Source organism: Rutilus rutilus (assembly GCF_951802725.1).
Source record: "Rutilus rutilus genome assembly, chromosome: 20".
Taxonomy (NCBI): domain Eukaryota; kingdom Metazoa; phylum Chordata; class Actinopteri; order Cypriniformes; family Leuciscidae; genus Rutilus; species Rutilus rutilus.
The window spans coordinates 28,580,620-28,598,460 of record NC_140225.1 but is presented as its reverse complement, the minus strand read 5'-3'; the positions used below and the strand labels follow the sequence as shown (position 1 = coordinate 28,598,460).

Here is a 17,841-nt window from a genome sequence, read left to right as displayed (position 1 = left end):
TTCAACTACCAAGCCCACAGAAAATGATGAACCGCCCAGGAGAAGAGCAAGGTTGATATACCCCTCTAGGGTCCATCCAGCATTATCATCTGGCATCATCAGAGCGATCTCCTCATCTAGCCCACTCCAAAATATGTCCATGAGCTGAGAGTCCTCTAATGATGCTAAATGACAGCATGTCAAAAAGTCCTTAGCATACCTCTCGATGGGCTGGCCATCCTGGAACAGAGAGGATAGCCAACTTCTTAGAGCACCGTTGTTTACAGCTACTGGATCCATTTTTAGTTGTGTTCTTCTGTGATGCTGCGGCGGAGACAAGGAGAAAGCGGGATCCAAATGCAGTGTAGTTTATTAAATAGACTCTAGACTTCACAAACATAGATTCCAGGAACATGACTCAGGACAGGAAAGCAAGACAACAGCACTCAACTCAAACAAGAACACACAAAGACTGAACTCAAACACAGGGCTTAAATACAAGGACAAACAAGCTAAACAAGATAACAAGGGGGCGTGGTCAATCTGAAACACCTGGGGAGACTAATCAACATAATGGGGAACAGATGAACACGGGACATGACAGAGGAACACAGACCTGAATCATTACAACGCGGAAGCGATAAATAATTCTGTATTATACATTTTTAAGGCCAGACAAGTAATTTGTTGAGGTCAATTTGTAAAGAAAGACTGCACGCCTGCGCACATTTATATTCAAACGTGCATATAGACTAAACACGTAATACGCATGTGCATGCCGTCAGCGGTTTCACAGGTTTGCGTTTTTAAAGCTTGTGCAGAGATAAAAAAGGAACCTATTTCCTTGCACCTAGGAACCTATTTAAGGTTTACGTTCTCGAGCCACCAGAAACTGTTGTGCGAATGAGCGGGCCGGAGCGCGTTGAGGGTTTTCGGTTAGAACGGTGTCGTGTAAGCGGCCCTAAGTTAATAACTAATGATCTTTTCAACGGAAGTGAATCATTCAAAACTAACTTTAGCTGGACAATAACTTTATTCTAGAGCTGCTGTAAAGCCAAAACAATCTCTGTTACAATAATTTCCTATTATCACTGTAAAGCTGCTTTGAAACAGTCTATATTGTAAAAGCGCTATATAAATGAACATGACTTGACTATAATGAAAAGTATGACAACAATCGAATGGCAAAGAATTTAAAACGATTTGCTCAAGTGGTTGCTAGAAGTTGTTTTCTTAATCTCTATCAGCTTGCAACATCATATCCTGTTTGTTACATAGACATAGTGTGTGTTTCTACCTAGGTAAGTTTGAGCTATATTGGCTCAGGCACACATAGCTATTTAGGTCATTAGTTAAATAAACCTAAGGGTACGGCACTCAGGTTCACATTGCTAAGCCACTATTTAATTTATCTTGGCTTCACTAGCCCAGATACACATTTTAAGTCAAGTCACTAGTTTTAAGCTACAGTATCTGGAATAGCGACCAGGTACACACAACAATAGTCCACTAGCGTTAAGCCATTCGGCAAAGCAGTCCCAGGCACACATAGATAGCAGGGGAGAGGGAGAGGGTGCTATTTGCTATTTAGATGCTATTTGTTCAGCAGCAGTATGTCTTACATACTCACAGCAGTGTATCGGCGTATGTATTGGCAGTAGCAAGTCCCTGTACTTGCTCTGCAGCAGCAGCAGATCCATGCCAAGACCAAATACATTAATATTGTCATATCAATTACCATGCTAAAAATCTTCAGAGAGTTGTCATGATAGAAATATTGTGATAATATTTTTAGCCATATCGCCCAGCCCTAGATGGAACTGCAGTTCTCGTCCTGTGGTTAGAAAAAAATCTTTATTTCTAATTTATCTTTTTTTTTCGTGCTGTTGCAAAGCACAAAGCCTAAGTGATCTTTGCTTGCTAACTTAAAACCAATGAAAATAAGAAAGGGCTTTGTGGCACATTGACTTCATTAGACGAGTCGAGCCTGAGCATCAGAGACAAAGGAGGGGGGCCTTGCCTCTCCCATTTTAAAGAGCTTCTGTGTTTTCTGTACAGACTCTCCCAGAATATTTTATCAGTGGTCTGGAGGGCAAAAAGCAGAGGCTGATTTCTTGGATTCCATCTCATTAACGAGAATTTTGTCACACCAATAAAGCCATTGAGTTCACCCGAACCCAGTCACCTTCATTTATATAGTGCTTTTAACAATACAGATTGTTTCAAAGCAGCTTTACAGTGATAATAGGAAATTAAAGTAACAGAGATTATTTGGGCTTTACAGCAGCTCTAGAATAAAGTTATTGTCCAGCTAAAGTTAGTTTTGATTGATTCACTCCCGTCGCAATGATCATTAGTTATTAACTTAGGCTTACACGACACCGTTCTAACAGAAAACCCTTAATGTGATCCAAACGCCCATCTGTACAAAACAGTGCCTGGTGGCTCGAGAACGCAAACCATGAAATAGGTTCCAAGGTACAAGCCTTGAAAAATGTATAATACAGAATTTTTTAGCGCTTCCGCGTAGCCATGTGAACCAGAATTATCCCGACAACGTTTTATCTGTACAGAGGTAAAGGGAAGGGAAGGAGGCCTCACATGTCCGTGATGGCTAAACGTCAGACAATTCTCATAATCAATCAGCACACCTGACACAGTTTTCCCTAAACATTCCCTTTCTACGTCACTGTGACTCTCTGAAGACAATATGGAGGACGACACACACACTTACTCTCTCGCATGTGACATCCATTGAGACCAGTGACCTGGAATTTCAGAGAGGCCGTTCTGAACCTGAATCATTGCCCTCATTAACTCCGAAAGCTGATTATGATGATAAATATGACCACGTCACTATCTCCTGGGCTCTCGTGAAGAGGGGAAAAAAACATATGAAAAAAAAAAACAAGCACGGATTTAGGCACCATATATTACACTCTGTGATCTGCTGACGTCAGTGAGGGACGACTAAAAGAGCTTGCCGTGCTGTAACATCAAAGCTCGCACAATTACGGCTCCACACATTTTTTTTCTTCACACTTCTTCCTAAGCGTGTGTGACATTAAACCAAGCACACGTAACACACCCCTGTTCGCTGAAACACACTTGTACTTTTCATGTATTCCAATCATCTTAAGAATTCATTAACAACACATATAGTTTTGGATCGTACAACAGTCACAGAACTGCACATTTTGATAACTTAATTTGAATAAAAATATATTTTTATTGTATTTATTGATATTACTTTGACCTTTGAAAATAATGTGTTGTTGAAGGTTTTTGCATGAGGTTTACTGATAAATAAAAAACATTGACATGAAAATATTATAAAGAGCAGTCTAAAATTATTATATTATTTTATTTATTTATATAATTGTACAAATTGTACTATCAGTATATACACCCACACACTAAACTCGGGATGCACCCATGTATCGGCCAATAAACGGTATCACATGAGTGGATTCCCTGTGTAGTTGGGAATAATTGGGAGAATTTTTTTTCTCCTTAAAGAAAATCAAACAAATCGGTATCGGCATCAGCAGATATAATTCTGAATCTGTGCGCTACACTAAACCATGAATTATTTTTATTTACATAATAGCTTACTTAATAAACTCAAATAAAAAATTACTTAATAAATTCAAGCTTTATTATTGTACGTTTTTATAAGTAATACGTTTCGGCAAAAAAAAAAAAAATTCTCAGTGTGTTAGTGTAACCACATTTCTTGCTTCTTCTCTTTTTAATGAGCGAGAAATGTAAATGCATATTATATTACATATTTACATGTTACATGTGGTTATTGTAGCCTACTGAAGCCGGAACATTCTTTAAATTTAAGTGACTGAAATCAGCTTGATATGCAGGTTTACCCTTCTACCATTCAATTATTACTGTATTATTATTATTACTACTACCATTACTGTATGTTTCTTTTATTTACTGTATGTTTCTGAGTCTCTTACACTCAGCAAGGCTGCATTTATTCATCAAAAGCGCAGTAAAATAAAAATACTATGAAATATTATTACAATTAAAAGAGTTGCTTTTAATACATTATAATACATTTTTGTGATGGCAAAGCTGAATTTTCAGCATCCAGTCTTCAGTGTCAAATGATCATTCATACATCATTCTAATATGAGGATTTTGTGCTTCAGAATTTTTATTTTATTGTTATCAATGTTGAAAACGGTTTTTGCTGCTTAATATTTTTGTGGAAATCATGACACATTTTTTTTTTTCAGGATTCTTTGATGAATAGAAAGTTCACATGCATTTATTTGAAATAAAAACAATTTTGTAGCAATGTAAGAGTCTTTACAGTTAATTTAATGCATTATATTTACAGTTCATTTTATTGCTAAATAAGAGTATTCATTTCTTTAAAAATTAAAAAAAGAAAATCTTACTGACCCCAAACTTTTGAAAAGGTATAATGTATATGAATGTGTCAGTTTATACTGATTCATATGAGTGTGTCCATGCATGCTTCATGTGCTCAGTGATTTCATTATGTCAGAGGCTTCAAAGGATGGATGTATAACCTCTATTCCCTTAATCATTCTTTATCAGCTCTCCTTTTTCAATTTGAAAAATGGAAAAAACAGTGTGCATGCTCACTACAGATCTTCAAGAGTTTAAGAGTTTGAGGCTGTCAGCACTGTACATCCTGCACAAAAGCATCCGCTTCAACCCCCACCTAACGTCTACGGCACCGTTTTACACACGAGTGATGTCATACTGCCGTCAGGGTCCCACTATGCCTGCTACAGAATATTTTATTCTCAAGAAGAAAGAACAAAGAAGTAATACGGCCTCCTGTGTCTTTCTAATGCTGGCTCACAAACCCCTGGAAAGTACATGCCATTCTCGTGGAAGTATGCCGTGTTCTGTGCTTAAAACAAACTTGGGTCGCCGAGCGATCTCAGAATAATGCATTTATTCTGCAGTGGTGAATAGTCTCCATCTAATTTGAATTCCTCATGAAATTACGGCAGCACAATAATTGCAAGGAAAATACACACCGATAATGACTGTCCTGTTAATGCCATTAGGTGTTTCTTCAAATATGGGCACTTTTATGTTCCATGGGGTCATCTTGGAAACTTTTTACCATGCCTTCTGCATTTTTATATATAGATGTTATTATTTTACCACAGACCCAGACATTTCATCTTAAAATATGAAGAAATTAATTATTACATTGTGAAATCTACTAATCTAAACAAAGGGTGGAATACTTATAAAGGATTAACTTCAATTTTTAAACAAACTGTCCCACAGCTGTGGCATCATCAAGGCATGTTATGAGTAAAGAAATCTCAAGAAAAATCAAGGTGAAAATCACTCATGAACAGAATATTGTGTGTGTGTGTGTGTATGTGTGTGTGTGTGTGTGTGTGTGTGTGTGTGTGTGTGTGTGTGTGTGTGTGTGTGTGTGTGTGTGTGTCATTTCCAGTAAACTGTAATTATGTCAAATTATGTCAAACATGAGAAAATATTATTAAATTAAATTTTAAATGCTGGTTATGAAATTAGCCTTATAGCAAGACAAAAGCCTTTTGAAATGTTATTTTTATCACAGTCATTTTCACCATTTGCTTTTAAAGAGAATACACATAAAACACATACAGTAATTTGAAATGTGGTGGAAAAGATATCGTTGTGGAAATGTTCATTAAATAAATAAGTGAGTGTGTTTTTAAGGATCCACAGGCAAAAAGTGCCCATGATGAAGAAACACAGCATGTTACATGCCTTATTTATCATCCATAATAACCATAAAATTATGGTTCCTATGAACACATTGTGTTTTGTACGATCATGTTTTACTCTTGAACTTCAGTATTATGTCACTACTAAAAATGTACAAAATGTAAATGTTAATAAGTCAACTAAGTTTGTCTATCTATCACAAGCTTTGACAGTTCTGGGGAACAACTGAAGTTGTACTGTTGTAAAGAAGAGAAAAAATTACTCAAGATTCATTATTTTAATCTCTTGACAGATCCTAAATATAATTTCTGTTTAGATAGATTTTAACATAAAATTGAAATCTTTTCTTAGAAGATGTCGTATTGTCTTAGGAGAGACCAGGGAGTGTTGTAACACATTTTGTTTGAGCTAGTTATATGAGAAATATTCAAGTAGAATATTAAAATTAAAACTGTAATATTACAACTAGAAGTATATGTATTGTGGTAATCAAATTTATCTGATTAAAATAAGTATTTGGCTACGCCTCATCACTATACCACACCATCTTTTCAATTTATACATTCAACTTCAACATAGTAACGTAACAGTTGAATGAAGAAAGGAAACAAATACAGAAATAAATGAGAAATATGTTTACAAAAATATTCTTACAATTACTGTCACCTCATAAAGGTGGTTATGGGGACATTTTGTCCCCATAACATAGGGTTTTACCAGGACTACACACACGCACACACACGCACACGCACACACACACACACACACACACACACACACACATTACATGGAACATTTGTTTTTCTAATATTTATCAGAACTCTATAATGTCATGTTAATTCTAGTATGACCCTTATTACACAAGTTAAGTGTTTTATTAGTATTAATTCTCATTTATCTAAATTGTTGCCTATATAACATCATCATATAACATGGACATTTTCATACATTCTTTCTTTCTTTTTTTCTTTTTGTTGATTTTATATATATATATATATTTTTTTTTTTTTTTTTTTTCACAATCTACTAATAAAAGTAAAATAAAAATCTTTTTTGTGACTGTTTTGTATGATAAGTGTGATGCTGATGAATGATAATCATTGCTTCAGTGCCTGAGAAGTGACTCAAACCTTTAATGCCATCTAGTGGTTAAAAGGTTTAGCTATGCCTTTTTTTTCTTCTTAGTAACAATAATATATTTTATTAATAATAACATCAATAAACATTATTGCATTATGCTATAAATTATTAGTTTCTCGGTTAACTAGCCTAACTTTCATCCTTTTCCACATCCTTGGCTTACTGCACCACGCCTGACAGAGAGACTTACATGTGTTTCATGATGGTTAAGCACTGTACTCAATAGATACTCAAAAATGTATATTTTCAAACTTTTATTTTAATTTTTTATAAATCTTCCTATAAAGATTGTTGATTATTTTTATTGCAATTTTTATGTTTATCTGTTTACAGACAAGCAGTATCTTCATGGATGAATTTTTTTCAGATTATATTTTTTATTGTGCTTGGTATATTATTATTACTGTTAGAAGGGCTGCACAAGCATCATACACACAATGCAGATCTTTTTTTACAGTGTCAGAGATTTGCTGGGGTTTCGTTTAGTTGTCAGCTAATTTTTGAGATAACCGCAATTTGCCTTGTTAAATGTGGACATTCCACCTAGTGTCAGTTCACAAATCTACCAACAGCTTTTATAAGACTATATTTACATTCTTTTATCAGCCATATAAAACCCAAGCCCATATCAACACTATGAAACTATGGGCCAGATTTACTAAACAGGGCAAATTAGCATGAGAGCGCAATTACAAAAAAGCGCAGATGGGAGTGGAAAGTTCTGCGCGTGATTTACTGACGACACACAAATTAAAAAACACAGACGCAGCCGGATTATTTCCATAATGACCAACGCAATCTACCAAGAGCAGCGCAATTTAGCATCTGGTTTAAAACATACTTTTTTGGGCGGAAAATAATGACGCAAATACCAGTAAATTGACTAGCGCAAATCTTGCATGATTTATTTAAATACTCTCCTCCCATAAATTTTGCGTCTGAAAGGGAAACTCCTATAAATGCCTATGCAATAGGTCAGCCGCAAAAATAATAACAGCCGAATAATATTCTGGGTTTTTTTTAACACCACAAGGGGGTTTACGCTGGTGCAAGCTGTCCCTATATCAGTCAATCACATTCGACGTAACCTCAGAACTAAATTGACGAATAGATCTCAGGGAGCCCAATCACCTTCGATTGGTAACAGAACAAGCAATGGACATTGGCGAGTGAGATTTTCGGGCTGGAGCCGAATATTCGAATATTCGTTCGGTGGGTTGGTATTCGATTTGAAAATCTGCCATTAGAATATTCGTTTTTTTTTTTTTTTTTTTTTTTTCACACCTGGGATCCCCCGCGAAACGGTTCTCATTCGCGCTTGAATAAGGCCGGCGACACACTGGCTGCGTGGCGTGTCCGTTTTTATTTCGGCTCCCATGTTAACAGGTTGGAGTTTGCACACTGCCTGAGTGAGACACCTCTCAGGCGCGGCTCAAGCCACGCGTAAAATGTGTGCATGCTAGAAATAGAACCGACGCCTAAGTGTTCCAGCAACAGGAGTATTCTCTTGCTAGAGTGCAGAACAGTGGAGTTTGTATGGACCGAAGTGCATGCCTGAGCTTGTGTTTTGGGTTAAGCTGTTGCTTTGACATTGTGGAAAATAGAATAATAGAAACAAAATGTATTAGCCTTTTTACCCGTTATTATCAATCTAAATGAATCTCGTTTTTAATGTAACTTAATTTAGTTTTTCTTTATTTAAATTTCTTTTTACTTTATTTAAATTTCGTTTTTTCTTTATTTAAATTTTGTTTTTCTTTATTTAAATTTAGTTTTTCTTTATTTAAATTTCGTTTTTCTTTATTTAAATTTTGTTTTTCTTTATTTAAATCTACCCTTTACTGTGTCAGTAATTTGTTAGTCAGAAAAATATTAGACTACCTTATTAAAAGTATTGCTTAAGTTAACAGACCTGTGTGCATTTGATATCACTAGTGCAGTGTCCGTTCTCAGAGCATATAAACCCTGCCCGCGTGAGGTGCGCCGCTTCCCGCACGCACTGTTCTGTAGTTTACTAAAAGTTTATTCATTCTGAATGTGTCGTGTCTCGCGTGATATTGCACACTGCACTCCCTTGTGAAGTCGACTGGATGAACGGTTCTCGAAATAATCAACATGCAAACGGACATGCAGACACATAGAGATTCCTGCCTTTATTAGAGAGAAGAATATGTTCAGCCCCCTCTCTCCGAAGCTTCGAATATTCGATGTTCATTAGTAATGAATTACTACCGAAGCTTCGAAGCTCAAAAAATGGTACTTCAGTTCACTTCAGTACTAAAGAGCTTCTTTCCCTAAAAGAAAAAAACACCGGTGTGACTTTTTCAAGATGTCATTTCACCCGTGTGTTTCTGGATGCGGTCGATACCGGGCCCCGGCTGACAGTCAACGATCACTGTCTCATGTGTCTGGGCTGTAAACATGAGACAGTGTTTGTGGATGAGTCATGTACCCACTGCCGGAAGATGACCATCGCGATGCTGAGATCAAGACTTAAAGGGATAGTTCACTTTGAAATTAATTTTTGATATGTTTTAGCTTACCTCAAGGGCATCCAAGATGTAGGTGTCTTTGTTTCCGCAGTAGTTTCAATTTTGATATTTTTAGGTCAAACCGTTCTTGTCTGTCAGTCATATAATGCAGGTCTGTGGTCACTGTCTCAAAACACAAGCACAGAGTCCAAATTAAAACAATTCCCCATCGTCCAAATGAAACAATTCCCCATCATAAGTACACATTGATGGCCTAAGACACGAAACGAGCGGTTTGTGTGAGAAAACGAACAGTATTTATATAGTTTTTAGCTCTTGAAAACAGCACACGTCCAAATGGTCTGACGGCGCGGGCGAGTATAGATGTATACATAGATGTCGCCTTGGCTACTGCAGTTCATTGGAACGAAACCGTAGCAAAGCGACATCTAGTGTATATATCTATGCGGGTATAAATGTATACACTAGATGTCGCCTTCGCTACTGCAGTTCATTGGAACGAAACCGTAGCCAAGGCGACATCTATGTATACATCTATACTCGCCCGCGCCGTCAGACCATTTGGACGTGTGCTGTTTTCAAGAGCTAAAAACTATATAAATACTGTTCGTTTTCTCACACAAACCACTCGTTTCGTGTCTTAGGCCATCAATGTGTACTTATGATGGGGAATTGTTTCATTTGGACGATGGGGAATTGTTTTAATTTGGACTCTGTGCTTGTGTTTTGAGCCAGTGACCATCGACATGCATTATATGACTGACAGACAAGAACGGTTTGACCTAAAAATATCAAAATTGAAACTACTGCGGAAACAAAGACACCTACATCTTGGATGCCCTTGAGGTAAGCTAAAACATATCAAAAATTAATTTCAAAGTGAACTATCCCTTTAAGTACCTTGAAAGAGGTGGAGTCCCCTCTGCTACCCCCCTCTAGTTATTCTGCCCAGCAGAGAGCTACTTTGGTTGATACAGAGGGTGATCTGAGGGTTACAGTAGGGGCTCTCCCACTGGGTCAGTCACCACGGCCCCCCACTCCTCTATCGCATCGCAAGCTGTGGAGCTTCCGGGTGGTGGTGCTGGTCCTTCTCATGGGGGACCCAGCATCTCATTCGGGGCTCCAATGGAGGATCAGCTGCCGATCACTGCATCGGAGGGTGGGCTAGACACCTCTTGGGATGAAGATTCGGCAATGTTGCCTCCTTCGGGTATAGTAACGTTGTTTGACCCAGAGCTAACGGCCATGCTTTTCCAAACCAATCAGAGTCTCATCTCCCATTCCCTTTAAATGCCAGTTGCGCTCACACCATGGCAGATTCGCTATTTACATGACGGAATTTGATAGTGGAAAGACCGAAGCCGTCTCCAGAGCGCAAACGGAACTGCTCGTGTGCGAGGTAAAAGTGTGCAAGCAGACCATCTACGGGACAAGCCGGATTCCACCATATCTTTGTGTACACAATAATAATCTTTTACATTGTAATCCTTTTAATTGTAATATTTGGCATGTTTGTGTGCTGCTGTAAACCCTGTGTGTTTAATAAGCAGAATGTACGCGCGTTGTGGACCCCCCTATAGGCACACATTACTAACGCGCTCTTTAAATAACAAAAAATATATATACATATATGTATTGCGCCATTGACTTTAGACCAGGTTTCAGTTGGTCAATGGCACAGTCTATTTATGTTGCCTCAAAATAGCAACGCGCTAACAATGTGCCAGAACACACCTCGTTTTCAGACCAGCACGCCCATGGGCGCACAAGTGGGCGCAAATGCATTTGCTATTTAAACAACGTGGCGAAGGACGTAAAAATGATAACTGTTGTCGGACTGAAACTAGCAAAAAACTCTTGCACCGCGCTTGGCGCTGCATTGCGCCGGGTGTAAGATAGGGCCCACTGTGGTCCAAGAATGCCATCTCTGGCTCAACCTGGCTAAGATGAGGGAATCCGACAAAGTTCGCATTCTTGACTCCCCCATCTCCCAGGCCGGCCTCTTCAGCAACGCTGTCGAGAACTTTGCCCAGCAGTTATTGGCAGTACAGAAGCAGATCGAGGCGATAAAATATATCCTGCCCTGGTGGTCTGCTGCTGCTTCCACCAATCCGTCTGCGGCAGTCCCCCCACCTGCTCGTTGCTGAGGGCATCCCCCGTGGCCTCAATCTCCACTCCTGTGTGGCCACAACAGCACAGTTCACCCAGGCTGCAACGTGGAGCTGGCCGTAGGAAGGCGGCACAGCCTTCACCTCAGTGGCAGACAAGCACCTCAGCCATCTGGGGCTTCAGGTCAACTGGGAAAAGAGCAAACTCTCCCCCGTGCAGAGTATCTCTTTTCTTGGTATGAAGTTGGACTCTGTCAACATGACAGCATGTCTCACGAGCGAGTGTGCACAGTCAGTGCTGAAATGCTTGAACAGGACAGTGGTTCCACAGAAACTGTTTCAGAGACTCATGGGGCATATGGTATATGCAGCCGCAGTCACGCCGCTGGGATTGCTTCATATGAGACCATTTCAGCACTGGTTACATGGCCGAGTCCCGAGATGGGCATGGCACTGTGGCACACACTGGGTGGCAATCACACCGGCCTGTCAGCCCATGGTAAGACCTTGCTTTTCTATGGGCATGAGTTCCCCTAGAACAAGTGTCCAGGATTGTTGTTGTCTCAAAAGATGCCTCCACCACCAGCTGGGGTGCCATGTGCAACGGGAACACAGCCTCAGGCTCCTGGACAGGACCTCGTCTGCAGCGGCAAATATCAAATGCCTTGAGCTGCTAGCAGTATTCCTTGCCCTGTGCCCTGTGCTGGCCCACTTGGAGCTGGTTCCCAGAATTCATGCTCCTCACGAAAACCCCTCCCTGACGCATTACCCTGAGGAAGGACCTGCTTTCTCAGGGACAGGGCACCATATGGCACCTAGGTGGCCTACCCACAGCAATAGTAGACACTATCACTTCAGCTAGAGCCCCCTCTACGAGGTGCGCTTACGCTTTGAAGTGGAGTCTGTTCATTGATTGTTGTTTTTCTCACCGAGAAGACCCCCGGGAATGCCAGATCAGAGTAGTCCTTTCTTTCCTACAGGAAGGGCTGGAGCAAAGGCTGTCTCCCTCCACCCTGAAAGTGGATGTTGCCGCTATCGCTGTACATCACAATGCAGTAGACGGTAAGTCTGTGGGAAAGCACAACCTGGTCATCAGGTTCCTGAAGAACGTAAGGAGGTTGAATCCTCCTCAACCTCGCCTCATTCCTTCATACGACCTCTCCCTGGTCTTAACAGCCCAACAGAGAGCTCCATTTGAGCCTCTGCAGTCAGTTGAGATTAAGATCCTCACTTCCATCAAGAGGGTTATGGACCTGCAGGCATTTTCGGTGAGTAAAACGTGCCAGGAATTCGGGCCAGCTAACTCTCACTTAATCCTGAGACCCTGGCCTGGATACATGCTCAAAATTCCCACCACTCCTTTCAGGGACCAGGTGGTGAACTTGCAAGCGCTTGCCAGCCCTTGCATTCCTGTGTCCCGTTCGCGCTCTGCGATTGTACGTGGACCGCACGCAGAGTTTCAGTACTTCAGAACAGCCCTTTGTCTGCTATGGAGGCCAGCAGAAGGAAAAGGCTGTCTCTAAGCAGAGGTTGGTCCACTGGACAGTGGATGCCAACATCTTGGCGTACCAGTACCAAGGCGAGATGAGCCCCCTTGAGGTGAGAGCTCACTTCACTCTGAGTGTTGTCTTCCTTCGGTCGTTGACGCACGGCGTCATCTGTAGAGCTGCGGGCTGGGTGACACCTAATATTTTTGCGAGATTCTACAATCTTTGAGTAGAGCCTATTTCTTCCCATGTGTTGGCAACAAAAAGGTAATATGTGGGAGGCTGGCTCTGTGTCTCACTTGCAGTGCCATTCCCCTCTGAGGATGCGATATGAGCGCCCATTTTGCTGCCCAGGCGAGTTACCTGGCTGGTGAATCCTGGATGGAGCCTCCAGCACCCTTCGGCAGTCAGACACTGTGAAGGCATCTGATCCCAGGTCTAGCACTTGTGTGCATGCCCAGTTGGTCAGCCCCTGTGCTAGACTAGGTGCCTATATGTTGTGATTCCTGGGTGATCCCATGGGTGCATTCTCCACACTAAGGCTTCCCTTTCCACGAGCCTGTGTTTTTCCTTTGACAGAGCCATCACTGTCATTTCTGCATGGTATTGACTCAACCCTAGCAAGGCAGGATCTACCGCAGAGACCTTACATATGTAGCACTTATGGCCAGTCTTACATATGTAGCACATATGGCCAGTCCATATGTGTAACGCCACATGTTACCTCACTATGGGCAGGACGTGGTCTCCGTAGCATCCCTTTCCGCCTGGAATAGGCATTCTTCCCCAGTGTTATCCAATAGTCTCTCTGTATAGGTAAGAGGAACAGCAGTGATTGGTATCCTCTATGTAAAACCCTGTCATTTCTCTGCCCCAACAGGTGCGGGGGGATTAGATTGGCTTAGCTATCTATCTTAGATTAGACTGATTAGCGATTGTGCCGTTTTTCTTAGGGATCCCAATTTGTCAGATGTAACATGTAACGTTGAACGTGACTGACTGATAGGGAACATGTCACTAATGTGACCCCAGTTCCCTGAAGGAGGGAACAGAGACATTAAGTCCTGTCATCACAATCCCTGTGTTCACCGATGAGCAACTGGGCACTGGCTTGGCTCCTCAACGAAAACCTAATGAGTGAGTGCTGCATGCTTCCATATACTCGTGGCATGGGAAGTTGTTCGCGATAAGGCGATTAATCGTCGATTAACTGATTAACTCCTTAAAAACGTATTAGAAACACACTACGTATGTAGTCACGTGTGTAGCCCTCGTCCACTATATGGAGAAAAATCCTGGAATATTTTTCTCAAAAACCTTAATTTCTTTTCAACTGAAAAAAGAAAGACATGAACAACTTGGATGACGTGGGGGTGAGTAAATTATCAGAAAATTTTAATTCTGAAGTGAACTAATCCTTTAATAAACTTCTAATAGAGTGGTGCTGGTATGACATCACTTTGTGGGGAGTTAGCCTTCACGCTGGTTCCCTCGACAAAAACCCAATAGCTTTTGTATTATCGTCAAAAACAAGCTCTGAGACAACAAAGCTTATGATACTTGCACGTTTTGTCAATCAAGATAATTATCAGAGATGAACACAACTTTTATGAATTTTGAAGCCTAAATGCAGTCGCCAGAAGTTAAAAGCCAAAGGTAGGCTAGAACTACACCACAGTCCCACGAATTCAATGTCACCATCACTAAGCTTCTGACAACTCTTTCAGTATTTTTCAAAAAAAAAATTCCCAGAAAGTTTGAGTAAGAATAGTTTGTAAAAGCACAATTATAATCATAACGCTGCTGTAGAAGCAGACTGGGCTTACCTTTTCGGCGTGATGATGTTTAATCTCCTCGAAAGCCTCTGTAGTCCCATTTAGCCATTTGTTAGCAATGGCCTTTTTCAAGACACGTAACAGCTTAAAAAATAACGAGTGGGGTAATATTGATGTATTTTATGTCGTAGAATAAAAACGTGAAAGTGTCTTGAGCTAAACAGACCTTATTTCAGCCATTTAACCAAAACCCCATTCAAAAAACCCATTGACTTCGGGATGATAGAACCGGAAAGGCTAAAATGCTTACTCGCTTCCGCGTTTTGGCCTACAAAGTAATGTCATACCTGCACCACTCTATTACTGCTTATTAATAAGGTAACTACCTTTGTAAGGTAGTTGTTAGGTGTATGTACAGTACTGGGTAGGATTAAGATATGTAGAATATGGTCATGCAGCATAAGACATTAAAGGGATAGTTCACACAAAAATGAAAATTCTGTCATCACTTACTCACCCTTAAGTTGTTCCAAACCTATATCAATTTCTTTTTTCTGCGGAACTCAAAAGAAGATATTTTGAAGAATGTTTGTAGCCAAACAGTTGTGGGGCACCATTGACTTCCATGGTATGCAAATACTATGGAAGTCAATAGTGCCCCACAACAGAACAAATACAGGTTTTATTGTAAACTGTATATTTACAGGTTTGGAACAACTTGAGGGTGAGTAAATAATGAGAGTATTAAAAATTTTGGGTGAATTTTTTCTTTAATATGTGCTTTATAAGTACTAAACAGCAAATATCCGAAAAGTTGACCCTAAACTAAAGTGTTACCTGGTTTTTCAACATAGAGTTATGTAGACATTGTTAATGGTTTGTTTGTGAGATCACGATGGACATGGAGAACTGTGTACAAGCCTGCACAGTTACGCAGATGCCACACTCCACAGGCTAAAGGAAGTGCCCACTTCCCCATTTGCGCTAGCCAAGGGAAACTCGCATTCTGGCTCACACTCACAAAATGCAGCCAACAAACTTGCTGCTGGGTCACACAATGTGTGTAGACAACATGACAGTGCTCCTCCAGTCACCCCGAGAGAGGCCTGACCTTCACATGGATTCACATAGCAACACAGAGCCTGCTAGCAGCAAAGCTGTGCTTGTGTGTTTGCTTATTTTGGTGAAATGCATGCAGCAAACAAACTTTTGACATGCTAAATGGATAATGAATATGGATAAAAAATTTCTATGTAAATACATTCTGAGAGGTTTATACTCTTGACGACAATACATGTTGTGCAGAGCATGGACTATTACGCTAATATGGTACATTATAAATGCAATGTGTTGTGATGTCATTGTATTCTTGAAAGGCCCAAGTCAACAATACATGTTGTGGGGTGCATGGACTATTACGCTATATGGTACATTATAAATGCAATATGTTGTGATGTCATGATACTTGATCATTTATTAAGTTTATAATTCATGCAAGCAATGGTAGACATTTAGTGCTTGACTGCATATTACTGAATTCACACTGTGGGAGCTCCAATGTGTTATCTTGTACTCCACCTCCATCTTTCTTTCAAAGTTCTTCTCTTTCTCATGAGTTTGGCCATATAGTGGCTCACTCAAAAGTGTTAGTTTTCTGTCAGAATGTTGCAGCTAAAAGACACATTTCAGCACAAAATCAAAACAGACTTAAACTTTCCATGAACTTTCCATTTTTTTTTTTTTTTTTTTTTTTGAATGATGTACACCGTATTTTTTTTTGCCAATTGTCCATATTAATAATTGTAATTGTAGTTTTCTGTCTATCTATCTATCTATCTATCTATCATCAGTGCGGCACTTGTCCTTTACCTATGGGTTAATACAATAGGGGGTTAAGTATCAACTATTTCTGCCAAGATTTAGACCAAGTTAGAAGAACATTTTCAGATAATCTGACGGAAAATAAGAGGTTAAATAAGAAAATACTATTATGTTTTTCTTCGTTCTTAACAGTGATAAACACGACGCTTGGTTTTTGAAATAGGTAAGCTGCATATTGTGCTGATTCCGTCATTTTTCTGAAATGACCCCACCATGAGAATCCAGTTTAAGTATGGAGGAATTAGCTCATACCTTGCTGAAGGGAATCCTCAGTGCCCGCAAGCTCCCCACCGCCTCCACCACCGTCGTCTGGAGTTTTGCGTTTCTTCGACATTGGCGGTCTAATATGACGCGATCTCTGGTGTCTATTTGTTCTTGGCTCAAAACAGATGTACGAATAAGGACGATAAACACTCAATTGTCTGGGAAAGCACATAAAATTGACAGGATGCTGACAGTTGAAATCTTCACAAAGCACGATCCCCATTCATTTGGGCATCCAGTGTCCAATTTTCTCCACTACGAAACAAGCGCAACGGGAGCAAAAGTTGGCATGGTGCGCGGGTGATGATGCTGGTAAAGAAACGTGTGAATAAAAAAAAAAAAAAAGATGAAGAAGAAGAAAGAAAGACGAAAAAAACCTTCAAATATGTTAAGCTTCAGGCTTAAAGTATAAGAAACACGCACGGATTTCCCCTGACAAATGAGAGATGTTGCTACAAAGTGGTTTGGGCATCACGTGTGCCCGGGATTATACTGAAGCAGAAAAGTACGCATCCACAACATTTTGCAACTCAAATCGCACTCGTCTCTTCGCAGAAGCACGAACACCCACAGTATTGACCATGTTATTGTGCTACACAACAGTACTATCATTTTCAGGTATGTTAGATATATCCAACTGTCCGTCAGCCGAGATCGCTTTACAGCCAGTGAACTTCTTGTTGACGAGCTGCAAAGAGTCGATTTGAAAAGTCACCGTTGTCTGTTACTCAAATCAACGCAAAAACAAGAGTCATCTAGGGAGATTTTCTCTTTGTCTGGGTAGAGCTCCGATCGATACCATCAAATACTGGACGGACAGAACACAAAACTGTACCTTTGCTCTTAAATAGAAATCATCTGTCCAACGATGCATTAATGACGGTCGCCTCTTCTCAAAACTTCTTAGTCCGGTTGCTAGGAAACCACAACGGATTCATAATTTATGATTTTATGTGACTTTAACTTTGCGCAGAGATAGTTTTCGTAT

General features: G+C 40.1%; 1 protein-coding gene across 2 annotated transcripts in view; it reads right to left on the bottom strand.

Annotated features, from left to right (window-relative positions):
• The window catches only part of pde10a (phosphodiesterase 10A), a 135,057-nt gene extending 117,840 nt beyond the window's left edge, over positions 1-17,217 (bottom strand). Inside the window, exon 1 of one of the 2 annotated variants that reach the window (XM_084390925.1) lies at positions 16,842-17,217. In XM_084390925.1, the coding sequence (XP_084247051.1) occupies positions 16,842-17,076 (235 nt within the window). In that variant the 5' untranslated portion in view covers positions 17,077-17,217. The remainder of the gene's footprint in view (positions 1-16,841) is intronic. The other variant, XM_084390926.1, reaches the window with a different exon arrangement.
• Between the last annotated feature and the right edge of the window lie 624 nt (positions 17,218-17,841).